This window comes from Musca domestica, unplaced genomic scaffold, assembly GCF_030504385.1.
Source record: "Musca domestica strain aabys unplaced genomic scaffold, Musca_domestica.polishedcontigs.V.1.1 117, whole genome shotgun sequence".
Lineage (NCBI taxonomy): Eukaryota > Metazoa > Arthropoda > Insecta > Diptera > Muscidae > Musca > Musca domestica.
In genome coordinates this window covers 1,702,145-1,728,674 of record NW_026712147.1, presented here as the reverse complement: position 1 = coordinate 1,728,674, position 26,530 = coordinate 1,702,145, and the positions used below count along the sequence as shown (strand labels likewise).

Here is a 26,530-nt window from a genome sequence, read left to right as displayed (position 1 = left end):
TAAATTGTTTTAAATTTGGTATTTACAAAGATTTGGTAGATGACATATTCGGCCAAGCGAAGCAACTCTTTAGCTCTTTTGGGTCTATTTTCTTTCTGTTGCGGTGTAAGTTCTTGCACTTTTTGGAATCGTAATGGCTTTACCCTGAGATCATTTTTCAATATTTGCCGAATGGAATGTTGCGATATGTTCAGCTCACGAGCCATTTTTCTTCCGCTGCGACGCAAGTTTCGATGAAGTTGCTTCTTTACTTTTCGAAGCATTTCTGCTGATGTTGCTGTTTTCCTCCGTCCACTTTCTTGACGTCGGATTACGCTTCCAGTATTACGGTAACGAGCGATGGTACGAGACACAAAAGATTTGTTTACACTTAAATGCTGGAGTGCTCTAACGATAGCCACTTGTTGTTTTCCAGCCAAATATAAAGAAATCACACTATCACGCATGAATAATTTCAACAGCTGTCGGACGAGTGGCTCAAAATGACAGCAGTCTAAAGTTTGTTGCAGTTTCTTCATCTCACCCTGTATAATACAAACATTACCAGAAAATTGTATGAAAAATTTGTTACCAGAAAAATGTAAAAATTAACTCATTTCACAAAAAAACAAATAAGCAAAGGCTACAGTCGTGCGGGGCCGACCATGTGATACCCTACAACACTACAATATTTTAGAAGCCCCCATATGACCAAATCCATTTTGGAAGATTTCGCTTGTGAAATTATGTGACGGAGCACTGCCCAGATATTTTTGACCAGGGACATTTGCCCAATATTTACGCACTCCGTCGTATTTTGCGATCATCTCCAAAAGCAAGAGGCCCCTCTGTATCTCCAAATTTAGACTTTTCTATACTATCTTCTTGTCTACGATATTTGGCTATATTCGTCAACGAAATCATCAAAAAAAGGCAGAAGTTCGCATTTTGTGTATTCGGCAATCGCCTGTACGTAATGTTGAAATTTTTTAGACACAAGTAGTGGTCCATTCTACTCGCTGTCCTAAACTCTAACTTCATGCGAGATTTCGTGTCCTTTGGTTTCTATTTATGACCTTTATAACGGCTGCAAAATCAGGAACATTTTTAGTTGTTGGTCCATTTCAACCCCTAAATATATTGCGGACATCTTTGAAAACAATAGGCGTAGCCCTTCTGAGCCTAACCCTACCCTTTTCGTGAGGATCGGACGATAATTGCAATCTGTATATAATATCCCAAACCTGTGTTGTAAGGTGGAAAAATATTACAAAATGTAAACCTTAATATTATAAGTCAAACTGAAAAAATCGCATGCGATAAAAAATACGAAAAAATAAAAAAATGTCACAATATACTACAAAATCTATATTAGCATCATTTTTGACTTTTTTTATGCGATTTTTTTTTTATATTTTATACTTTTATGTCAAGAGGGCATTCTGAATTGACAAAATTTGTCAAAATCGGTCCAGCCATTCTTGAGATATAAGCATTCCATCTAACATTCTTTTCCTTTGTATATATTTCGCTATATATATCCGATATATTTACTATCGGCATCTACGTAACGGTCAGAATTGACCTGTTCGTCTATTTATGATTTCGCTGGGACTAAAAATATTCGCGGTATAATGGAAATTTGACTTTTATTTATCACAAATGTTATAGTCTTTTTCACCCACTAAATATTACACGATGACCATCAAAATTGGAAGGCTTCTGCCCAGCCCTAAGCTCTAGCCCCATGCTAACTTCCACTTTTATTGGTCCATAATTGCGACCTGTAGAGTGATTACAAATGAACATGGACAGACAGACAGACGGACGGACGGACATGCATAGCTAGATCGACTCAGCTCGGCGAGATAGGAAGATCCATATATACTTTCCTATGTGGGAAACCAATATTTCGAGGTGTTACATATTTTTTGGCCCAATCAAACTTATAATACCCCCAACACATAGTGTTGTAGGGTATAAATATTTGTGGCTCCGCCATCATTCAAGCATGTTTCATTCAGCAACCCGAGCCCGCAAGTTGGGTTAAAATTAATAATGTTATATTCGATAGTTCAAAGATTTGACCGCTATTTTCAACCAAATCACCTGAAATATGACATTTCACGTTCTCAGTGGTTAGATAAATCCTTCGCCAAAAATACAATGCAACGGTACTTCCCATGGCACAATAAGGAGGTAGAACAGCTCCGTAAAAGTACTACCTTTAATGTATTACCTTTAATGTGCGCCCTGCATTGTACATTACTTCCAATCATTGAATAAAAAAAAAATTTTTTTTTTTTTCAAAACAATAAATAAATTCACAAATTTTGCAGAAGTCGGGCACACATAAAAAAACTTGTAATCAGTTGGTAGCTCTAACTTACCTTTTTACTGTACCATGGTACCTCCCAATTTCCGAATTTCAAAAGTTTGGGCCCCAATTTTTAAGCAAAATTTATATTTCTGGTTCTTTGTTCTAGTAACGATTTTAAGGATATTGTCAATTTGACCATAAGTCAAAGCTATATATGGTACAAGAAATTTGGCCCTGCTGGAGCGTAGAGATATATGTCAAATACAGTTTTTGCGTTTTTCAGTGTAATTCATAGTCAAATTGATTCTATTAAGCATGACTATTTTGCAAGAACGATCTACATTTTATTTAATTCTGATCTATTCCAGAACCTGCAAGAATCTTCTAGTTTTGCAAATATAAAAGTTGTTTGCTTTTCTTAATGGTTTTGCACTTTGTTTTCGCACGGTAACACGGTGATAAGATTTAAACCAAAATGAATAACATTTCTTGATTAATTGTTTGAACAATAAATTATATTTATTTTTGTTAATCCAGAATTTAGACTTTAGGAATGTGATCGCCAACTGGTTGGAAACCTTTCTCATCGGCAACATAATTAACGGTGTAAACCTTGCCATCGTGAGGATCCTTGTAAGAGTAGGTGCCATGGACCACAATGGCATGGTGACCTTCATGAACGTGTTCATCTCCGGGGAATTCCTTGAGCTTACCTTCTTCGTGGCGAGAGAAGCCATCGCTAGTTTCGGCTCTGTAAATATTGAATGTGTACCCATTATGTAAATCGTATGTAAGGTTTTAAAAACATTCGAACTTACACAAATGCATAACTGTCATGTTTAAAATCGGTATCCAATTTGAGAATCTCAGCATGATCATGATGTTCATCATGATCGGGAGCAGGAGCAGCCATGGCAATGGCAAAGACGACGACAAAAACAACAAGGATTTTCATTTTTTGGCCTTTTTGAAATGGAGATTGTTTAAAAATCCAAAACTTTTTGAATATAGATGTAAGTTCATGCAGTCTTTTTATACCAATCAAACGAAGTGCATCAAATTCTGATTGTTTTGTATCTAATCAAAGTTAAGTAGAAATTATTTGACAATTATTTGTAATAGACTTTGGTAAAACATGTTTTTCAAAAATTTCGAGTTCATTACTTGCAAATTTATAGCTGAAATATATTCTTCAAAAGGGAATTTAAAGACAAAGCCGCACATTCCGAAAATCAGGTCATAGCCCCGTAAAATATGCGATTTTGCCTTGGCAAAATTTTGATAATACCCATTTTGTTCTGACCGTAAGGTACGTTCTAAAACAGTTTGGCGCCAGATCATTGTGCTAAGCTGCCAACATGTCAACAAATTGTAATTAATAATTTCATTAGCTATAAATGTCAAATCAATATCATATATATTGTGGGGCTATGACCACGTATTCGAAATGTGCTCTTTGATCAATTATCTGTATCTCTTAATCTATATTTGACGAATACATTTAAGCTATCAATTTGGAAAGTAATGAACTGCAATTTTATACGAGCACGTTTGACGAAAGCCCATTACAAATAAATGTCAAATAATTTATACTTAACTGTGATTAGATACAATCAGAAATTGATCCACTTCGTTTGATTGGTATAAAAGGGCTCTATGAAATTACATTCATATCCAAAAAGTGTTGGCCATTTCAACAATCACCATTTCAAAAGAAACAACAATGAAATTCCTTATTGTTCTTATCGCGGTTGTCGCCATCGCCTTGGCAGCTCCTGCTCCCGATCATGATGAACATCATGATCATGCTGAAATTCTAAAATTGGATACCGATTTTAAACATGACAGTTATGCTTTTGTGTAAGTTCAAATGTTTTCAAAACATTTCACACGATATTCAAATGGGTATGCATTCAATAATTACAGAGCAGAAACCAGCGATGGCTTCTCCCGCCACGAAGAAGGCAAACTTAAGGAATTCCCCGGCGATGAGCATGATCATGAAGGTCATCATGCCATTGTGGTCCATGGCACCTACTCTTACAAGGATCCTCATGATGGCAAGGTTTACACCGTTAACTATGTTGCCGATGAGAAAGGTTTCCAACCTGTTGGCGATCACATTCCTAAAGTCTAAATTCTGGATAACCAAAAATAAATATACTGTATTATATGGATGCCGATAAAAGAAATTAAACATGTTATAGAACTAATTCTCGTTTCAACTTTGCCAAGGCTTATGTTATAATTGTAAGAAGGTAGAAGCAAAACTATGACAAATACTATTCAACAATATTTGACCTTTTGTATTTGTCCATTCATTGATGCCCTCTGACGTGATAATAGGTATTCAAAACAATTTCACACGAACGTTGTTATAAATTTTACATTTTGCAAAATTAGAATAGTTTTCAGTTATTTATTGTTCCATTTCAACAAAAACAATAGGCTTCCATTCTGACCCGAGGTTATGCCATACTTACTAGTCGATTTGTTTAAATATAAGTAGTTATTGGTTTCTTCGTGAAAAACAATCTTTTCGACAGGAGATGTTTAATATACATATAATATAAAGGATAATGGCCCTTTATGTATATATTAAATTATATATATTAAAAAAGTAAAGCAGTAAAGAAAGTCTTAAAGTCGAGCGGGGCCGACTTTATGATACCATATACTACACTGCATATTTAGTAGAGCTTCACATAACAAATAAAAGCTTTTATGTGGAATTTGTGAGAATTAAATCATGCCAACTATGATTATAGTTATAATTAAAATCTAAAGGAACATAAGCTGTGGCAAAGTTGATCCTTCTCTTAATAGATTTCTCCTAAATTTATCGAGGCATTTGTGTCTTTTCAATTCGGGCTTATATTACCCATTTGGTGCACAATTAACTTGAAATCGGATAAGGATATATATGGGAGTTATATCCAAATCTGAACCGATCTCGATAAAATTTGGCAATGGCATTTCTCAGCTGTATTTGATATATTTCCCCGAATACCGTTACTACCGAGTGGACATTATGGCTGTACAGAATAAATTCAACAAATCGGATGAAAACATATATATGGGAGCTATAGCTATATCTGAACCGATTTTCACCAAATTTGACATACTGGTTTCTAGACCAGATTTGGTCGTAAGAGCCAAATTTCATCCCCTTTTGGCTAATATTACTCCTTTGGCGCACAAAAAAGGCAAATTTGACGAAGCAAATGATTTATCATCTGGATCGGGCAATAAATGCGACCTGTACTTTGTTTACAAAAATACATGGTCAGATGGATAGACGGACGGACATGCATAAATCGACTCAAAATGTCATCTATGCAGATCATCAAAAGAAACTATGCGTCTATCTCGTTTCCTTTTGCCTGTTACAAACAAATGCACAAACACATAATACACCGACCACCTTGTGGTGTAGGGTATAAAAAGCAGATCAGTTCGGCCGGGCCGAACTTTTAATATCCTCTACCATTTTGAAGGATCTTGAATAATTTCAAAAAGAAAATCGTTGAAAAATATCCCTTAAATGAAAACCATTATATGAGGACTTTTGTGAGGTCTAAAGTTATTATTTCGATGAATTATAAACGGAATGACGAACTTAATATGTATGGTGGAGGGTATAAAAAGGGTCAAATAAGTAAAAACTAATTTTGGAAATTGAGTGTTTTAAGCACCAAATAAAACAATTCTGGCAATATTTACAACGGGTTATTCTAGGATTTGTATCCTTAAACACTGACATAAAATAAAACTTAATTTGAGGACCGCAAAACAAGTAACAGGACCGGGAAAATTCCCTTGATATGAAGGATATTACATCTCCATTTTTATATAAACCACAAATATATATATATAATTTTTATTAAATCAAGTCAAGTACCTGGAAAATCATAACTTTGGTTGTTTTTAATAAGTTACAGTTCCGCGTTTATTTATTATTATTATTTTTTTTTTTGATTATAACAAATATTATTAACTTATTATTATTAAAACAACTAAAAAAGCAGTATGTTCGGTCGGGCCATACCCTCCACCATTTGGAGGGCATATGGGGAGATATACGATATTGTGGACCTATGTAGACAAATCTATGTCTGGGGGTAAAGAATTCACAAGGAACTCCATGTGATAATTGGATAATTCCATTGGAAAATGTGGGTTAAATCATCAAAAAATCGAATATAGGGGAGTACCGTTATATGGGGGATATACGATATTGTGGAGATTATATAGACAATTCCCTTTTAGGGGTAAAGTGCTCACAAAGAACTCCTTGTGTGGATTATCAGACCATTCCATTGAAAAATGAAACTAAAGTCATCAAAATACCCACAATTCAGTTGAAAAATATGGCTAAAATCATCAAAATACCGGATATCGATGGGGTACCGTTATATGGGGGATATACGATATCGTGGACCTATATAGGTATACAATTCTCTTTCTAGGGATAAAGTACTCACAAGAAACTCCTTGTGTATATTTTCAGACAATTCCGTTGAAAAATGTGAGTGAAATCATCAAAATACCGAATATCGGGGGGTACCGTTATATGGGGGCTATACGATATCGTCGACCGATAGAGCCCATATTCGTACTTGACGTCCCTGCAGACAAAAGAGAGATCTGTGCAAAATTTTAGCTTCCTATCTCAATTCGTTTAGACTGTATCGTGATTACAACAAACGGGCAGACAGACGGACAGTGAAATCGGAAATCGTCTTAGAATTTTACGGTGATCGAGAATATATATTCTTTGTTGGGTCTAAAATGATTATTTCGATGAGTTACGATGACGAACTTAATTTGGTCTATATTTACGCACTCTCGTGCTTTTAGTTGTTGTGGTGCATTTCACAGCTAAGTGTAATCCAATGGTCCTCCAAAATGCTAGAATTCTTCCCTGCCCTTAACTCTCTTCTCAGGCATGTCGATTGGCTTCAAATGTGTGATCAGGAAATTTTTTCTGTTTTTGGTTCATATTATATTAAATATTTCCAAAAGCAAGAGACCCCTCTGTATCTCCAAATTTACACTCATCTATATGGTTTGCTTGTCTACGATATTTGACTATATTCGTCAACGAAATCAGCATAAAAAGCCAGAAGTTCGCCTTTTGTGTATTTCGGATAACGCCTGTAAGTAATGTTGTTATTTTTTCACACAAAAGTAGTAGTCTATTCTACGCGCTGTCCTAAACTTTAACTTCATGCGAACTTTCATTTCCGTTTGTTTCTATTTGTAACCTTTATAACAGCTGCAAAATCAGTAGCATTTTTAGTTGTTGGTCCATTTCAACCCTAAATATATTATGGACATCTTTGAAAACAATATTATGAACATTTTTGTGAGGATCGGTTGATAATTGCAATCTGTATATAATAACCCCAATTTGTGTTGTAAGGTGAAAAATATTACAAAATATACATTTCAATTTTAAAAGTCAAATTATACTATAATACTTTTATACAAAGATGGTATTCTGAATTGACAAAATTTGTCAAAATCGGTCCAGCCATACTTCAGATATAAGCATTCTAGCTAACATCGCCTTTCTTCTTACGTATATACATTGTAAATATTTCGCTACATATATCCGATATATTTATTATCGGTCAGAATTGCCTGTTCTCTATTTGTGATTTCGGCGGGATTAAAAATAGTCACGGTTTAATGGAAAATTTGACTTTTATTTAACACAAATATTATGGTCTATTTCACCCACTAAATATTACACGGTGACCATCAAAATTGGAAGGCTTCAGCCCAGCCCTAAGCTCTAACTCCATGCTGACTTCTGCGACGATTGGTCTATAATTGCAACCTTTAGAGCAACTGTAAAATCAAGAAAATTTTCAGTGTTTGGTCCATTTCAACCACTAAATATTATGCGATCATTTCCAAAAACAAACGTCATCTACTCTAGCCTCACTCCCATTCTAAATTTCGTGAAGGTCGGCCATAATTGCGACCTGTAGAGTTATTAAAAATTAAAATGGACTGACGGACGGACATGGGCGAGATAGGAAGATCTATATATTTTCCTATATGGGAAACCAATAGTTTGTGGTGTTACATAATTTTTGGCCCAATCAAACTTATAATTTCCCCAACACATAGTGTTGTAGGGTATAACGACAACACCGGGATTAGTAATAAAATGTCCCAAATGTTTAACAAACTGTTTTCAGGATCAAAAAATATATATTTTCACAGATTTCTTTCCAATTTTATCCCACTTGTAGGTTGTGTGTATGTGATCGCTTACGACGAAGTAATATGGCGCCATACAACAATAGGTAGATACAAATTAACAGTGAGCTTGTAAATGTTAACTGACAAATTATTTCACAGTCTAGACAAATTTTGGTTTCAAAAATTCCACAGCTATAAATGTCAAATTAAGAGCACATATATTACAAGGTTATGACCAAATTTTCGGAATTTGCTGATTGATCAATTACTATGCGTATGCTATGACTGTTAATCCCAAATTTTATGGAGCAATTTGAGTTAACAAATTGAAAAGTAATGAACTTTTAATTTAAGGAGAACAAGTTTGCAAAAAAGGCCTATTACAAATATTTACTACAATAACAATAAATTGATAAAAAAACGTTTTTTATTTTTAGGAGTCGCTGCGTTCGATTTGTATAAAAGGCCTCTATGAATGTTCATCCATATCCAGAAAGTTTTCGGACAATCATCAACAAAAATGAAATTCCTTATTGTTTTTCTCGCGGTCTTCGCCATTGCCTTGGCAGCTCCTACTCCCGATCATGAAGAACATCACGATCATGCTGAGATTCTCAAATTGGATGCCGAATTTAAACATGATAGCTATGCTTTTGTGTAAGTTTGAACATTTCTAAATCATAACTTTTGATTCTTACTATATAATGAATATTTTTAAAAATTACAGAGCTGAGACCAGTGATGGCTTCTCGCGTCACGAAGAAGGCAAACTCAAGGAATTTCCCGGCGATGAACACGATCATGAAGGACATCATGCCATTGTGGTCCATGGCACCTACTCTTACAAGGATCCTCACGATGGCAAGGTTTACACCGTTAATTATGTTGCCGATGAGAAAGGTTTCCAACCAGTTGGCGATCACATTCCTAAAGTCTAAATATTCGAAAAAACACGAAGAAAATGTGTTAACGATTTAAACGAATGTCAATAAAAAATCAATATATAATGTGAGTACTCTTTGTTTAAATTTCCTAATTAAAAAGCTTAAATGACCTGTCAATTTTATTTGTAAGATAGAACGGGTTAAAAGGTTTTTTTTAAGCGACCATTTTTTAAAAAATCGCCGGAAACCTCTTTTAGCTGAAAGCGATGTGACTTTGGAAAGTGGCTACGTTTAGTGTAGTCCCAAAAATTTTACTCCAGAAATGTTCCTTATCATGTTCGAGATATTTACCATTCTATCGGTAGAATATAGTTCACAGAATTTTCTCAATTTCGGCATTTGAAGTTCTTTTTCACAGAATTTTCTTAATTTCTGTTTTAAATTCTTAACTGCCCTTTAAAAGACATAGGTCAACTTTTCTTGTGCATATAACCGCACCACTTTTTTGTTTATACATGTTAATCTAAACTTCAAATCATAATATATATCTATAAACAAATAAAGAAAGGTCAAAAGTCGGGCGGGATCAAACTTTAGAATAAGTTTACATTTGTCCGAATCGGTAACCTTTAGGCACGAATTATGGCCTTCAAATGGCCAATGAAACCGTCACACGCTGCCCGAATGTTGCTCTGCGGTATTTCGGCCCATTCCCGGCTAAGCGCTAGCTTGATGTGATCGACACTTTTGTATTTTTTAGTGCCAACCTTGCTTTCCAAAATACTCCAGACACAATAGTTCAACGGATTGGTATCTGAAGATTTTGGTGGCCATTGTGCTCAGGAAATGAAGCGAGGAACCTCATTTTGTAACCATTCTTAGGTGGCGCGTGTTGATTCCTGACGGAATGTCCAAGGTCCGCGGCCAATATGTTTGCGAGCCCAATGCTTTAATAGGCTTTAATACACTGCCCAGAATATTTTCGCGATAATATTCAGCATTTATTCTGATGCCACGGTCGATTAATACAAGCGCAGAGCGACCATCGGCTGTAATTGCGGCCCACACCATCACCATGACCGGCTCTTGAGTTCTGGTGTCCAGAGTCTAAATTAGGAGACACAGAGAGGCTTCTTGTTTTTGGAGATGATCGCAAAATATTTAGAGGTTCAAATGAACCAAAAACAGAAAAAATTCCTGATCACAAAATTGAAGCCAATCGACACGCCTGAAAAGAGAGTTAAGGACAGGGAAGAGTTCTACCATTTTGGATGGCCATTGACTTCTAACATATTGTAGTGTTGTAGGGTAGCACATGGTCGGCCCCGCACTTCTATAGCCTTTGCCATGGGTGACATTAACTTCATATTGATCTTTCATTTTCAAAATAATGAAATTGTGAACTATCGAAGGGAAGATCACAGGGTGTAGCAAATTTATAAAACTGTTTAATGGATGAAAGGTGTGTGTCTATGATGCAGCACTTCTACAGGGTGATTTTTTTTTTAATGGTGATCTAGTCAAAGGCGTGCATGTAAATTCATTGAGACTTTTTACGCCAATCAAACGACGTACACCACCTTCTGATTGTTTTGTATCTAATCACAGTTAAGTAAAAATTATTTCTGATATACATTTGTAAAATGTGTTCATAAAAAATCGAGAGTCCATTAATTACCAAATTGCCAGCTCAAATGTTTCCATAAAATATAGATTGAGAGATACAGATAACTGATCAAACAGGACATTCCAAAACTCTGGTCATACATAGTCCCGCAAAATATGGGCACTTCATTTGGCATTTATTGCTAATGAAATTATTATATACCAATTTTATATAGGCCGTAAAATAATTTAATTTAGCTTAGCACAATAATATAGTGTTAAACCATTTTTAACGTACCTTACAACCAATATAAAATGGGTATAAAGAAATTTCTTTAGCTATACACTGCAAATCAAAAACACCTATTTTGCGGGGCTATATCTTTATTTGACAAATACATTTAAACTATATATTTAACAAGTGATGAACTCTAATTTTCTTATGCACACGTTTTGCAAAAGCCCATTGTAAATACTTGTCAGATAATTCCCCCTAATCTATGATAAGACACAAAACAATCAGAGATTGATGCACTTCGTTTAATTGGTATAAAAGGGCTCTCCGAATTCACATCTATATCCAAAACGATTTGAGCATTTAAACAATCACCATTTGAAAAAACACAAAAAAATGAAGTTTCTGCTTGTCTTAGTCGCTCTATTTGCCATTACCTTGGCAGCACCTGCTCCCGAGACTCTAAAATTGGATACCGATTTTGTGTAAGTTCAAATGTTTCGAAAACATTTCATAGTGGATATTCATTCAATATTTACAGAGCTGAAGGTAAACTCGAGGAATTGCCCGGCGATGAGTATGGTCCTGAAGGCATTGTGGTCCGTGGCACCTACTCTTTCAAGGATCCTCATGATGGCTCGGCTTACAACGTTAGCTATGTTGCCGATGAGAAAGGTTGCAAAATCGCTGGCGATCACATTCTTAACATTTAAATTCTGAACCAACCATAGAGTATATATATGGCATAGTTAAAAGGATATGAACAACAATTTCTAATATTTTTGTTTAAATTTTGTTAATTATTTCTAAGTGTTAATTAAAAAATCTTTCCAAACTTGCAACATCCATTTAATTTTTTTTTTTTTGCAACATCAAAAATTTTTTACATGGCTTTTAGACTTATAGCTTCGGAACATTATATACACATCACCATGTTAAATAAATACGTGCTAAATTTAATTCGTGTACACGAAGAGTTTGTTTGAAATTTGACATACATAACGTATTTGATGCATCAAATACTCCAAATCGGCCGAAAAATTAATATAAAAACTATATTCAAATCTGAACCGATATCAGTATAATTTGGCAAATTTATTTCTAGTCCAAATTCCGTCACACATTCCAGATTTCATTGAAATTAGAGATTTATAGCACAAAACATCAAATACATGAAATCGGACGAAAATGTATATGGGAGCAATATCTAAATCTGAACCGATTTCAATATAGTTTGGCGAATTTATTTTTGTAACAATTTTTGTCACTTATTCCGAATTTAATTAAAATCGGTCATTGAATATTTGAAATCGGCCGAAAATATATATGGAAGCTTTATCCAAAACTCAACCGATTTCAATATAATTTGGAAAATTTATTTTTATACCAAATTTCGTTACACATTCCAAATGTGAAAACTATATCTACAACCGATCAATAGATATGGCCATAAAAAATCTAAACTTTTTGGAGTTACTTCCGATTCGGATGCATTATCTCCAATTCCAAGTATGATTTGAAAAAATTATAAAGCCTATGTTACTTTCAGGCAATGCTATAATATATCTGGGAATTTTCAGAAAAATCAGTTCAGCGATTTTGAGTCTGTAAATTACAAACAACTAAACAAACAAATAATCAAACGTACAACCAAATATCAAACGTACCAATATCTTTTATAGATATTGAAGAGGATACCTATAATAAATCTGTTTTGAGAGTAGTTCATTAACCCCCAATAGAATTCGAAGTATCAAATAACTGATGATCAAGCTACAAAATTCTAAATTACAGCTCATTTGAATAAAAAATATGCTAATATGTTACATGAGGCTATTATAAGCAGTTAATAAATTCGTTTTAATGTATGTTCCATATCATTTAAAATAGCATTAGGATCTCCATTTATACAATATAATGAAAAAGTAAAGAAGCGACTTGATCGAAACCCGCGTCGCAGTGGCCGAAAAATTGCTCGTGAGCTGAACATGTCGCTATATTCCATTCGGCAAATATTGAAAAAATGAGCTCGGGGTAAAGCCATTGAAATTCCAAAAAGTGCAAGAACTTACACCGCAACTGAAAGAAAATAGACTCAAATGAGGTAAAGAGTTGATTCGCTTGGCCGAAAGTGGAGAACTGCCGAATTTGGTTTTCTCCGATGAGAAAACTTTCGTTGTCCAGTAGTTTGTAAACAAACAAAATGATCATGTTTAATTGCCAAAGAGGTCAGCTGAAAATGTGCACCTTCGGTTGGCCATCAGAACTCAAGCGCAGGCCATGGTGTGGGCCTCCATAACAGCCTATGGTCGCTCTTCGCTCGTATTAATCGACCGTGCCATCAGAATAAATGGCGACTATTATCGCGAAAATATTCTGGAGGGTGTATTTAAACATTTTGGCCGCAGACCTTGGACATTCGAATAGGACTCAGCACCATCGCACTCAGAACGCGCCATCTAAGAATGGTTACAAAATTAGGTTCCTCGCTTCATTTCCAGCGCACAATGGCCTCCAACATCTCCGGATACCAATCCGGATCCAATCCAATCAAGGTTGGCACTAAAAAATACCAAAGTGTCAATCACCTCAAGCAAGCGCTTCGCCGGGAATGGCCCAAAATACAGCAGAGCAACATTCGGGCAGCGTGTGACGGTTTCATTGGCCGTTTGATGGCCATATTTCGTGCCAAAGGTGACTAATTCGAACAAATCTAAATTTATTCTAAAACTTGCTGCTATTTCCGACATTTTTGCTTTATTCAATAAAATTTAAAAAAATGTAAAAATTATGGCGTTTGACTTTGTTACAGTTTTTTTCTCACGTGTACGTGTAAAAATTGCCTCCGTATTTCAACTATTATGAAGCTTTCAAGAATATTTAATCAAATGAATTGTAATTTGGTGTTTTAAATTCTTAAGCATAGAATATATTCAATATGGGTCCATTATTTTGCATAGTCCCAATATTTCTGTGCCTCTTGATATTCTGTGTTTCAATGTATTCAGCCACAATTTCTAACCGATTAAGCTGTAATTTGTTATTTTCCGCTTTTTGGTATTTCCCCCTTCGTACGGAGAACGTCATTGGCCCACATAGCGGTATTGAACGTTTCAAACTATTTTGGTCCTGGTTAAAATTTTCATTCTCGCAAAAGTAGTTCAATGTAGGTATAGACTTTGCTTGCACCTTATGCGAGAACGTGGACCAGTATAGACAATTTTCTGTCACAGACTGTAGTATCCATTACGAACTTCAAATACCAAAAACAACTTCGGTGAATAATGTAGCTAAAATCAAAATACCGAATATAGGGAGGAAACGTGATATGTGGGCTATACCAAAGTGTCGACGTATATAGCCCAATTTCAATTCCAAAAGTCCTGCAGAACAAACCATTTTATCAACCTACTTCAACTCGTTCGGAAGCTAGAGTGATTTCCACAGACGGATAGACGGGCGGACATCGCTAAATACACATATAATACATGCTGATCAAGAATATATATACTTTGCATGGTCTAAAATATTTATTTCGAGGTGTTACAAACGGAATGACAAACATAATATACCCTCCATACTATGGTGGAGGGTATAAAAATATGAACATTTATATTAAACCGGGAATATTTTTAATATCAGCGAAAAATCAAAACACAGGGAAAGGTTACTTCTGACCGTTACATTGATGCTGATATCTAGGATATCGCATATATAACAAACTATATACAATCTCATATTCCACAGAAGTGGATGTTATTTATATCGCATATAACTCAATAATGGCTGGACGGATTTTAACATTCTCACTAACTCAGGATGGCTTTTTGGCTTAAAAATTAAAATCTAGAAAAGTCGCATAAAAAGACGGCAATAACAAATCTCATATTGTCATATTTTTTATCTCACATTCTTTTTTTATTTTGACTTACAATATTGAACTGTACATTTTGTAATATTTTTTCACCTTACAACACTATGTGTTGGGGGTATTATATTAAGGTCACAATTATCATCCAATCTTCATGAAATTTTGAATCGGGGTAGGGTTAGGACCAGAATAGAGGTCTACTGTTTTTTTTTTTTTTTGGAAGATGTTAGCAAAAATTCAAGGTTTAAAAATGACCAAACACCTAAAAATTGTCCAAATGTTGAAGTCGCCTTACAGTTCTTAAAGAAGGAGGAATAGCTTTTTATACCCTACACCACAAGGTGGTCAGGGTATTATGTCTTTGTGCATTTGTTTGTAACAGGCAGAAGGAAACGAGATAGACCCATAGTTCCTTTTGATGATCTGCATAGAATCACTTTCTGAGTCGATTTATGCATGTCCGTCCGTCCGTCCGTCTGTCCATGTATTTTTGTAAACAAAGTACAGGTCGCATTTATTGCCCGATCCATATGAAATTTTGCAAAGTCCTTTTGTTTGGCCCAAGGACGAACCCTATTGAAATTGGAGATAATCGGTCAAAATTTAGATATAGCTCCCATATATATCTTTGTCCGATTTGCCTTTTATTGTGCACCAAACGTGTAATATCAGCCCGAATTTTATGGAATTTTGCATATACACCCAAATTAGGCCTGAAAATATGTATGTCAAATTTGATCAAAATCGGTTCAGATATAGCTATAGCTCCCATATATACTGTTCATCCGATTTGTTATTTTTGTCCACCGCCGCCGTAATATGCACTATGCAACAACAATATTTGGGGAAATATATCAAATACAGCTCAGAAATACATTTCCTAAATTTTGTCGAGATCGGTTCAGATTTGGATATAGCTCCCATATATAACTTCGTCCGATTTAACTTTTATTGTGCACCAAACGTCTAATATTTGTCCAAATGGGATGGAATTTGGCACTTACGACCGAATTGAGTCTAGAAGCTAGTATGTCAAATTTGGTGAAGATCGGTTCAGATATAGCTATAGCTTCCATATATATTATTCATCCGATTTGTTATATTTGTTACCCACAACCGTAATATGCACTCCGTAACAACGATATTCAGGGAAATATATCAAATAAAGCTAAGAAATATTTTTGCCAAATTTTATCAAGATCGGTTCAGATTTGGATATAGCTCCCATATATATCTTTATCCGATTTCAAATTAATTGTGCACCAAATGGGCAATACAATTCCGAATTTAAAGATACAAATGCTTCGGCATATTTAGTCCTTTGAACTTTAAATTATAATTATAATCATAGCGTGTATGATTGAATTCTCCCATAAAAACTTTTAATTGTTATGTGGAGCTCTACTTAATTAGCAAAGTGGTGTAGGGTATCATAAAGTCGGTCCCGCCCGACTTTAAGACTTTCTTTACTGGTTTATTTATAAAGATAGAGTTCAGGACAGCGCTGAAGCCCAGCATATCGTATAATATTTTGCTGGTAAAATTGACCACAATTTTGTGTGAAACAAGTAAAAAAGCAGCTAAGTTCGCCCGGGCCTAACTTTTTCAACTCTCCGCCGTTTGGAAGGATTTTGAAAAATTTCAAAAAACTTCGGAAAACTACCACTTAAATGAAATCTGTTATATGGAGACTATACGAAGACGTGGACCTGCTTACAAAATTTTTGTCATAGGCTGTAGCATTCATTACGAACTTCAAATGCGAAATTTGAATTCGAATATCGGGGGGTACCGTTAAGTAGGGGCTATACGACGTAGGACTGCATACGAATTTTTTCTGTAGGTTATAGTAACCATTTAAAATCTCCCAATACGAAATTTAAAACGATTGCGGTGAATAACGTCGGACAAATCATCAAAATATCGAATATCGGGAGCTGCCGTTATATGGAGGCTATACGAAAACGTGGACCTGCATACAAAAATGTTTTTTCATAGGGTACTACCCATTACAAACTTCAAATATGAAATTTGAAATAATTCCGGTAAATACTGTCGCTAAAATCATGTATGCAAAATTTTATCACAGTCCGTTCGAAAGAACGTCTTAGAATTTTACGCTGATCTATATATAAATATGAATAATATATAATTATAAATAATATAAATATAATAACATAAATAAATAATATAAATATATGAATTCGGAAAAGCCAAGTTAAAACTTTTGCAGGACTCTTTTAGAGATCTTATGTTTTTGGAAAATAATGGTTCCAGATCGATGATGATTATTCGAAAAGAGGAACAATTAAGTTCAATTAAGTTTACTTTTAATATGTAGTAGATAAGAGGATGTTTCTTAGGGGAATCTTCATTCTAGTCAAAAGAAACTTTATCGCAAATTGCAGTGCGAAGACCTGGACCTGTGTTGTATGAAATGGTCGGCCCCTTTGCTTACTTTTTAATAGATGTGCTATATCATTTAGGACTCTATCTCCCAAAATAAAGCCTGGAAGGCTGAAAAATAGGGCCGACATGTGGACATTTATTGACATTTTTGCTAGGGGTATTTATTTGAATTTAGTCGAATCATTATTTATAATAACAAGTAAGAATAGGCTACAGTCGAGCGGGGCCGACCGTTGAATACCCTACAACACTATAAAAAACCATACAGTTTATATAGGCGAAATACTCGAAAGAATTCCACAAGATATTGTGACAAATAATAAAAGAAAACCATCAGGTTTCGTTCTACTCGAAAGAATTTCACAAGATATTGTGACAAATAATAAAAGAAAACCATCAGGTTTCGTTCTCTAATTTTCGAATAATAGCAACTTAAACTAATTTGCTCATTTCCAATTTATTGGTAGATGTTGCACGTATATGGTCTTCATAGATCTGGAACCAATATTTCCCAAAGACCTATAATCTCTCAGAAGTGGCAAAAGATTAACATTTATTATTGGTTTTTGACTGAAACGCATCTATATGAGATACAGACATTTGACTATATTCTTTAACGAAATCAGCGTTAACGAAATAGTCAGAAGTGCGTCTGTCCTGTATTTGTGAATTCTCCAAAAAGTCACTGGAATGGACATTTTCGTATTTTGTCTACAAAAGTTGGAAAACTATTTCACACATTGAATATTTTTGGATGGCCATCCAAAACTGCTTGGCTTTTGCAATGTCCGGTAACCCCCATTCAAATGTGCGTGAGGATCGGGCGATAATTACGACCTGCTGACAATTTTGCAGTAGTTTTGGTCCATTCCAACCCCTAAATATATGGCGATCATCTCCAAAAAGAGTAGGCTTCTATTCTGACCCTCATTTTATCCCCATGCAAAATTTCATAAGGATCGGGCCATAAATGCGATCTGTATATGATATCCTGATATCCTAACTACTTTGTTTTGTTAGCTGTAGAAATATAACCAAATGTTTAATTCAAAATGAAAATATGCCAAAAATATGACAAAATTGAAAAAATATGAGAAAATTTTACAAAATCAATATTTTCATCTATATAGAGATATTTTTATGCGATTTTTTTAGAAGTTTTTTCTTTCCTGCCAAGAGGCCATTCTGAATTAATGAAAACTGTCGAAATAAGTTCTGCCGTTCTCGACATATAAGAGATTTTTCAAGCATATCTTCTTTGATAGACATATATATCGCACATATTTTGCTATATATCCGATTTATTGGATGTTAACATCAATGTAAAAATCAGAAGTAACCTTGTCATGGCTTTGTGATTTAGCCGGGATTTAAAATATTCGCGGTTTAATGAAAAAATTGAATTTTTTCAACACAAAAGATATGGTCTATTTTACCCGCTAAATATTATCCGATGACCACCCAATTTGGTAGGGTTCTTCCCCGCCCTAAACTCTAGCTACATGCGAAATTCCGCGTCGATCGGTCTATAATTGTGACCTGTAGAGCAACTGCAAAATCAGCAAATTTTTCAGTTTTTGGTCCATTTCAACCCCTAAATATTATGCAATCCTCTCCAAAAGAAATAGGGTTCTATTCTGACCTTAACCCCACCTACATTTTAAATTTCGTGAAGATCGGGCCATAATTGCGACCTGTAGAGTGATTACAAATTAACATGGACAGACGGACAGACGGACAGACGGACGGACGGACATACATAGCTATATCGATTCAGCTCTGCGAGATAGGAAGATCCATATATACTTTCCTATGTGGGAAATCAATATTTCGTGGTGTTACATAATTTTTGGCCCAATCAAACTTATAATACCCTCAACACATAGTGTTGTAGGGTATAAATATAAAAAAACAAGTTCCTAAATGAAAACAAACCTGGTTTACACAAAATAAAACAATGATCGACAAACAATTTACGGTTGTTTACACCCTAAATCTCCGAATGTATAAAATGTCTCGCTGCATTTGAAATGATATTCACAAAGTCGTGTACTTTCAAAGAAACATCATCCAAAATGAAATATCTTATTGTCTTGGCCGCTTTCTGTGCCCTTGCCTTGGCAGCACCAGCTCCCGACCATGATGAACATGCTGAAATTGTGAAATTAGATTCCAGTGTTGATCATGATGGTTATCATTTTGAGTAAGTTTAATTTGCTGGGCTGTGAAAATGCTAAGAGAACTAAATGTATGTCTAAAAATTTCAGAGCTGAAACCAGCGATGGCACATCATTCCATGAAGAGGGCAAACTCAAGGAATTCCCCGGTGACGAACATGACCATGAAAGCCATCATGCCATCATTGTCCACGGTTCTTACTCCTGGAAGGATCATCATGATGGCAAGACTTATACTGTTGAATATGTTGCCGATGAGAAAGGTTTCCAACCCAAGGGCGAACATATCAAATTGAATTAAACAACAAAGAATTGTGACAAATAAAACGAGCAATGTGCATTAAAAATGCAAGCGAAAATGTGTTTTGTCTTTAAAATTATTTGCAAAAGGTACAACATAATTGGGAACTTTATAATCGTATGCTGTAAACACCAGTCCATGTAAAAGTTCGTGACAATTGACCTATATTTCCGTCCTCTATCGTGGTAATTGGAGTTCAAAACAGTGTTGAAATATGTAGACTTTATGTGTCTCTCCGATAAGCTGGAGATCTAATTTTCATCACAAATTTCCTATACCTTCCAAATTTTTAGCATTTTACGTCGTTTATTGAATGAAAGCAGAAAATGTCGGAAATGGCATCAGATTTTAGAATAAGTTTAGATTTGTTCGAATTGATCACCTTTGGCACGAATTATGGTCTTCAAACGGCCAATGAAACCGTCACACGCTGCCCGAATGTTGCTCTGTGATATTTTGGCGCATTCCCGGCGAAGCGCTTGCTTGAGGTGATCGACACTTTTGTATTTTTTTGTGCCAACCTTGCTTTGCAAAATACTCTACTCTGGCGCGTGCTGAGTGCGATGGTGCTGAGTCCTGTTGGAATGTCCAAGGTCTGCGGCCAAAATTTTAGGCAAATCGATTGGAAAATATAGTCAAGACCTTCAAAATAGGTAAAATCAACATTATGAGGTCGCAACTCCAAAATATTGACCTTGAAATTGGAAGTATGTAAATTTAGTCTTGGTTGAAGGAATAGAAACAAATTTACAAAAATTGATATTTAGATTGCTGATCTGCGTTTGAGATTTAAAGGTTGTTTGAAAATGTGTCCTATATTTGCTATGGTTAATCAAAATTTTGACCTATTCTGTGGGAGGAGTGAGCCGATTTTAATCATATTCGCACCCGAATTAGATTTTCGAAATTAAGAATTTTTGATATCTTACCCTTCAAGGCTTGAAGATGTTGATGATCAACGTTGTGGGTTTTGAATACGCCTGTTCGTCCTTTCCGTCCATGATATTTAGAACTTGTCACAGTTACAGATATTAGCAAAAGCCTTATGTAAGATTCCTCCTTACTTTCGGTATGTGATTTGAATGTTTCCGCCAGAACTTTGAAAGAAAACTCTAAAATCCAATATTTTCTCTCTTGGCATACCAGATGGGATACCAGAGATGATATAAACTTTTCCTGCAGAAAATGTTTAGTGAAGGTTTATTGTTTTGTTATAATTCTCACATTTTCGGTATTTCGAAGTTTCAGATGCAATTTTAGTAAAGCAGATTCGCTTTGACTTGGGTGCCTAATAAATACAAATGCGGTTCACATTTCAATTTTGCTATAACTAGTGATTTGAGAAATTTTTAAGGTTCTAGTCACACCTTTCAGTGAAATGTCTGCAGTTAATATTTTTAATCCCTTCATATTAAAAAGTACTCCCAAAAATTGTTAACTGTTAATCCAGGTTTTGCAATAGGCCCAGTCACATCTACAGGCTACAGTTTCAAAATACCGAATTTTGGGAGGTACCGTTATATGGAGGCTATACGAAGACCTGGACCTGCATAGACAACTTTCTGTCATAGGCTGTAGCATCCATTACGAATCTCAAATACAAATTTGAAACAATTCCAGTGAATAATGTCGCTAAAATCTTAAAAATACCGAATATCAGGAGGTGCCGTTATATGGGGGCTATACGAAGACGTGGACCTTCACAGACAATTTTCTGTCATAGGCTGTAGCATCCATTAAGAATCTCAAATACAAATTTGAAACAATTCCGGTATGGGGGGCTATATAATAACTTGGACCTACATGGCCCATTTACGAACTTAACCTGCCTACTGGCGAAATATACATGTCGGCAAAAATGTAGCCTTCTATCTCAATTTGTTCGAAAGATTGTTGTGATTACAACAGACAGACAGACGGACATGGCTAAGTCGTCTTAGAATATACGCTGATCAAGAATATATATACTTTGTTGGGTCTGACATGAGTATTTCGAGGAGTTACAAACGGAATGACAAAATTAATATATCCTTCATAGTATGGTGGAGGGTATAAAAAACTGCAAAAAAGTCAAACGTCATAATTTTTACATTTTTTTAATATTATTGAATGAAAGCAAAACTGTCGGAAATATCATCAAATTTCAGAATAGGTTTAGATTTGTTCGAATTGGTCACCTTTGACATGAATTATGGCTTTCAAACGGCCTATGAAACCGTCACACGCTGCCCGAATGTTGTTCTGCGGTATTTTGGCCCATTCCCGGCGAAGCGCTTGCTTGACGTGATCGACACTTTGGTACTTTTTAGTACCAACCTTGCTTTACAAAATACTCCAATGAATTGGTATCCGGAGATTTTCGTTGCCATTGTGCGCTGGAAATCATTTTACACCCATTCTTGTTTTGCGCGTGCTGAGTGCGAGTCCTGTTGGAATGTCCAAGGCTTTAATACACTCTCCAGAATATTTTCGCGATAATATTCGGCGTTTATTATGATGCCACGGTCGATTAATAAGAGCGGGGAGCGACCATTGGCTGTTATGGCGGCTCACACCATCACCATGGCCGTCGCTTGAGTTCTGGTGGCCAACCGAAGGTGTACATTTTCAGCTAACCTCTTTGGCAAGTAAACACGATCATTTAACTTGTTGACTTGTTTTAGTTTTCACAAAAAAATTATTTCATTATTCCCAGTAACAAAATGCATTGCCCTATCAATGAAATTATATATGTTTGATTAATTCTGTATACTTCGTCAAACAATCCAGTTTGGTTAAGATTCTGCTATGAAAATTTTATAAAACAAAAAATAAACCGTTAGCGTTATCGACCTAATAACAGCCCAACTATCAAGTTTTAGGAGCACATTATAAAACACACAGCTGAGATGGCGATTTGAAGTTTTTTGACCCAAACGTTGGTTGACAAGACAATATTTCATTTGATAGTCTCTTATTTTGACAGTGGCCACAGCACGCCAATGTGTTGGAAGATTTACCAAACATGCACAATCTGGATTATTCAATAATTAAATTAAATTATTCTTTATTATCTGTGATACGGAATGGTACAATTGGTTATTCCCTAAGAACAAGTTATATTCAATGCATGCTAAAAAAAAAGACAAACTTGTACATACCAACAAGTACTCTGCAAGATTTACTTGACTCGATGATATAAATTGGCGAAGGCACCACTCAGCTATATTCACAAAGTCGCTTGCTCTTGAAGAATAATTAACACAATGAAATTCTTAATTGTTTTTGTTGCTCTCTTTGCCGTTGCCTTGGCAGCACCAGCACCTGACCACGATGAACATGCCGAAATTGTTAAGTTGGATTCCAGTGTAGACCATGATGGCTATCACTTTGTGTAAGTTTAATTTGCTACGCAGGGGATATGAGGATATTCTAAATGCTGTTTTTTACTATAATTACAGAGCTGAAACCAGTGATGGCACCTCCTTCCACGAAGAGGGCAAACTCAAGGAATTCCCCGGTGATGAACATGATCATGAACCCCATCATGCCATCATTGTCCATGGTTCCTACTCCTGGAAGGATCATCATGATGGCAAGGTCTACACCGTTGACTATGTTGCTGATGAGAAAGGTTTCCAACCCAAGGGTGAACACATTAAATTGAATTAAACTACGAAACTATACGATAAATAAATGAAGCAGAACGCATACAAAATGCAATTGTGACTTTTCAATAAGACAACAACATTAACAATAATTTAAGCAAGTAAACAAAGGCTATAGTCTTGGGGGGCGACCATGTGATACCCTGCAACACTACAATATGTTACAAGCTTCCTTATGTCCAAAACCCGGGACATTTGACCAATATTTACGCAGTACGTCGTGCTGTTAGTTGTTGTGGTCCATTTTACAGCTAAATATAATCCAATGGTCATCCAAAATGCTAGAATTCTTCCCTGTCCTTAACTCTCTTCTCAGGCGTGTCGATTGGCTTTAATTGTGTGATGAGGAAATTTTTTTGTTTTTGGTTCATTTGAACCCCTGAATATCATCTCCAAATGCAAGAGGCCCCTCTGTGTCTCCAAATTTAGACTCATCTATATGATTTGCTTGTCTACAATATTTGGCTATATTCGTCAACGAAATCAGCATAAAAAAGCCAGAAGTTCGACTTTTGCGTATTTTGGATTTCGCCTGTAAGTGATTTAAAGAGTGGTCCATTCTACCTTTATTTCGTGCCCTTTGGTTTCTATTTGCGACCTCTATAACGGCTGCAAAATAAGGAACAGTTATAGTTGCTGATTCATTTCAGCCCCTAAATATATTGCGGACATCTTTAAAAACAATAGGCCTAGCCCTTCTGAGCCTAACCCTACCCTTATGAAAATTTTCGCGAGGATCGGACGATAATTGCAATCTGTATATAAAAACCCTAACCTGTGCTGTAAATTACAAAATGTATTCTTCAATCTTATAAGTCTAATTGAAAAAATCGCATGAGATAAAAAATATGAAAAAATATCACAAAACACTGCAAAACCTATATAAACATCATTGGTATCTTTTTTTGGGATTTTCTTAACGGTTAGAATTGTTCTGTTCGTCTATTTGTGATTTCGTCGGGCTTAAAAATATTCGCGTTTTAATGGAATATTTGACTTTTATTTAACACAAATGTTATGGTATATTTCACACACTAAATATTATCCGATAACCATCAAAATTGGAAAACTTCTGCCCAGCGCTAAGTTCTAGTTCCATGCTAACTTTCACGTCGATTGGTCTATAATTGCGACCTGTAGAGCAACTACAAAATCAGGACAGTTTTCAGTGTTGGTCCATTTCAACCCCTAAAAGCAATAGGCTTCTATTCTGGTCCTAGCCCCAGAATTGTGCTTCTAAGAATTAAGCCATATTTGGAAATTGAGAAGTTTTGAATCTATTTTTATGATGTCCGTCCGTCTGTGGAAATCTATCTAGCATCCGAAGGAAATGGAGAAGGTTGATAAAATTTTACTCAGATGTACAAATTGGCAGCATGTGTTCCCATCATGTAAGAAACATCCTTGCATAGAACTGTCAATATACAGGATAAGATAAAAATAAAAACTGCAACAAAGTCAAATGCCATAATTTTTACATTTTTGTTTAAATTTTATTGAATGAAAGCAAAAAATGTCGGAAATAGCATAACATTTTAAAATAAGTTTAGATTTGTTCGAAGAACAATTCTTTGGCAAGAATTATGGCCTTCAAACGCCCAATGAAACCGTCACACACACACACACACACACATATATATATATATATATATATATATATATATATATATATATATATATATATATATATATATATATATATATATATATATATATATATATATATATATATATATATATTAAAAAAATTGCGTTCTAGTTGCGACACCCTTTATAACATCCCATGCCTTAGACAAATATTTCGAGGTGTTGCGTATTTTTTGGCCCTATCGCAACACACTATTATAATTATAACTTATAATACACACAATAGTGTTGTAGAGTATAATAAAGCCAAGATCTCAATAAACTAAAATAAAACATGTTAGCAAAGGCTATAGTCGTGCGGAGCCGACCATGTGATTGCCTGCAACACTACAATATGTTACAAGCTCCCTTATGTCCATATCGATTTTGGAAGGTTTCACTTTTGAAATTATGTCACGGAGCACTGCCCAGATATTACCCTTAGCATTTTGACCATGGACATTTGCTCAATATTTACGCACTCCGTCGTGCTGTTAGTTGTTGTGGTCCATTTTACAGCTAAATATAATCTAATGGTCATCCCAAAAAAGTGAAAAATATTACGAAATAAACTCTTCAATATTATAAGTCAAATTGAAAAAATCGTATGCGAAAAAATACAAAAATGTCACAAAATACTACAAAATTTATATTTAAATTATTATTGCCATCTTTTCATACGATTTTTTTTAGATTTTATACTTTTATGCCAAGAGGGCATTCTGAATTGACAAAGTTTGTCAAAATCGGTCCAGCCATTCTTGAGATATAAACATTCTAGCTAACATCCGCTCCTTTTGTACGTACACATTGTATTTATTTCGCTATATATACCAGATATATTTACTATCGGCATCTACTTAACGGTCTAAATTGACCTTCTCGTCTATTTGTGATTTCCCGGGATTAAAAATATTCGCGGTTTAATATAAAATTTTACTTTTATTTAACCCAATTGTTATGGTCTATTTCACCCACTAAATATTACCCAATGACCATCCTAATTGGAAGGCTTCTGCCCAACCCTAAGGTCTAGCCCCATGCTAACTTCAGCGTCGATTGGTCTATAATAGAGCAACTACAAAATCAGAAATTTATTTCAGTTTTTGGTTCATTTAAATCCCTAAATGTTATGCGATCATCTCCAAAAGCAATGGGTTTCTATTCCGTCAATAGCCCCACCTACATTCTAAATTTCGTGGGGATCGGGCTATATTTGCTATCGGGCTATATTGCGACCTGTAGAGTGATTACAAACTT

The 26,530-nt window shown here is 35.2% G+C and overlaps 6 protein-coding genes across 6 annotated transcripts; 5 read left to right on the top strand and 1 right to left on the bottom strand.

Moving 5' to 3' along the window:
* Positions 1-2,779: 2,779 nt before the first annotated feature.
* Positions 2,780-3,312, bottom strand: LOC101899851 (larval cuticle protein 65Ab1-like). The gene is made up of 2 exons (XM_005180145.4): positions 3,118-3,312; positions 2,780-3,050 (listed from the first exon to the last, which is right to left on the bottom strand). The coding sequence occupies exons 1-2, from the start codon at positions 3,252-3,254 to the stop codon at positions 2,840-2,842; spliced, it is 348 nt and encodes a 115-aa protein (XP_005180202.2). The 5' UTR covers positions 3,255-3,312; the 3' UTR covers positions 2,780-2,839.
* Positions 3,313-3,966: 654 nt separating this feature from the next.
* LOC105261615 (larval cuticle protein 65Ab1-like) lies at positions 3,967-4,512 on the top strand. The gene is made up of 2 exons (XM_011292848.3): positions 3,967-4,159; positions 4,226-4,512. Exons 1-2 carry the CDS (start codon positions 4,023-4,025, stop codon positions 4,434-4,436), a joined length of 348 nt encoding a protein of 115 aa, XP_011291150.1. The 5' UTR covers positions 3,967-4,022; the 3' UTR covers positions 4,437-4,512.
* A 4,496-nt stretch (positions 4,513-9,008) lies between these two features.
* Positions 9,009-9,527, top strand: LOC101900191 (larval cuticle protein 65Ab1). The gene is made up of 2 exons (XM_011292849.3): positions 9,009-9,172; positions 9,243-9,527. The coding sequence occupies exons 1-2, from the start codon at positions 9,036-9,038 to the stop codon at positions 9,451-9,453; spliced, it is 348 nt and encodes a 115-aa protein (XP_011291151.1). The 5' UTR covers positions 9,009-9,035; the 3' UTR covers positions 9,454-9,527.
* Positions 9,528-11,466: 1,939 nt separating this feature from the next.
* Positions 11,467-12,081, top strand: LOC109612022 (larval cuticle protein 65Ag1-like). The gene is made up of 2 exons (XM_020035608.2): positions 11,467-11,724; positions 11,781-12,081. The coding sequence occupies exons 1-2, from the start codon at positions 11,636-11,638 to the stop codon at positions 11,950-11,952; spliced, it is 261 nt and encodes an 86-aa protein (XP_019891167.2). The 5' UTR covers positions 11,467-11,635; the 3' UTR covers positions 11,953-12,081.
* A 7,467-nt stretch (positions 12,082-19,548) lies between these two features.
* LOC101900538 (larval cuticle protein 65Ab1) lies at positions 19,549-20,055 on the top strand. Its single transcript, XM_005180149.4, has 2 exons — positions 19,549-19,722; positions 19,787-20,055. The coding sequence occupies exons 1-2, from the start codon at positions 19,550-19,552 to the stop codon at positions 19,995-19,997; spliced, it is 384 nt and encodes a 127-aa protein (XP_005180206.2). The 5' UTR covers position 19,549; the 3' UTR covers positions 19,998-20,055.
* Positions 20,056-23,200: 3,145 nt separating this feature from the next.
* Positions 23,201-23,699, top strand: LOC101898479 (larval cuticle protein 65Ab1). Its single transcript, XM_005180137.3, has 2 exons — positions 23,201-23,370; positions 23,438-23,699. The coding sequence occupies exons 1-2, from the start codon at positions 23,243-23,245 to the stop codon at positions 23,646-23,648; spliced, it is 339 nt and encodes a 112-aa protein (XP_005180194.1). The 5' UTR covers positions 23,201-23,242; the 3' UTR covers positions 23,649-23,699.
* The last annotated feature ends 2,831 nt before the right edge of the window (positions 23,700-26,530 follow it).

Coding starts and splice junctions, on each gene's coding strand:
- LOC101898479 (XM_005180137.3), top strand. CDS start 23,243: ATGAAATTCTTAATTGTTTTTGTTGCTCTCTTTGCCGTTGCCTTGGCA. Junction 23,371..23,437: donor CATGATGGCTATCACTTTGT/GTAAGTTTAATT, acceptor CTATAATTACAG/AGCTGAAACCAGTGATGGCA.
- LOC105261615 (XM_011292848.3), top strand. CDS start 4,023: ATGAAATTCCTTATTGTTCTTATCGCGGTTGTCGCCATCGCCTTGGCA. Junction 4,160..4,225: donor CATGACAGTTATGCTTTTGT/GTAAGTTCAAAT, acceptor CAATAATTACAG/AGCAGAAACCAGCGATGGCT.
- LOC109612022 (XM_020035608.2), top strand. CDS start 11,636: ATGAAGTTTCTGCTTGTCTTAGTCGCTCTATTTGCCATTACCTTGGCA. Junction 11,725..11,780: donor AAATTGGATACCGATTTTGT/GTAAGTTCAAAT, acceptor CAATATTTACAG/AGCTGAAGGTAAACTCGAGG.
- LOC101900538 (XM_005180149.4), top strand. CDS start 19,550: ATGATATTCACAAAGTCGTGTACTTTCAAAGAAACATCATCCAAAATG. Junction 19,723..19,786: donor CATGATGGTTATCATTTTGA/GTAAGTTTAATT, acceptor TAAAAATTTCAG/AGCTGAAACCAGCGATGGCA.
- LOC101899851 (XM_005180145.4), bottom strand. CDS start 3,254: ATGAAAATCCTTGTTGTTTTTGTCGTCGTCTTTGCCATTGCCATGGCT. Junction 3,051..3,117: donor CATGACAGTTATGCATTTGT/GTAAGTTCGAAT, acceptor CAATATTTACAG/AGCCGAAACTAGCGATGGCT.
- LOC101900191 (XM_011292849.3), top strand. CDS start 9,036: ATGAAATTCCTTATTGTTTTTCTCGCGGTCTTCGCCATTGCCTTGGCA. Junction 9,173..9,242: donor CATGATAGCTATGCTTTTGT/GTAAGTTTGAAC, acceptor TAAAAATTACAG/AGCTGAGACCAGTGATGGCT.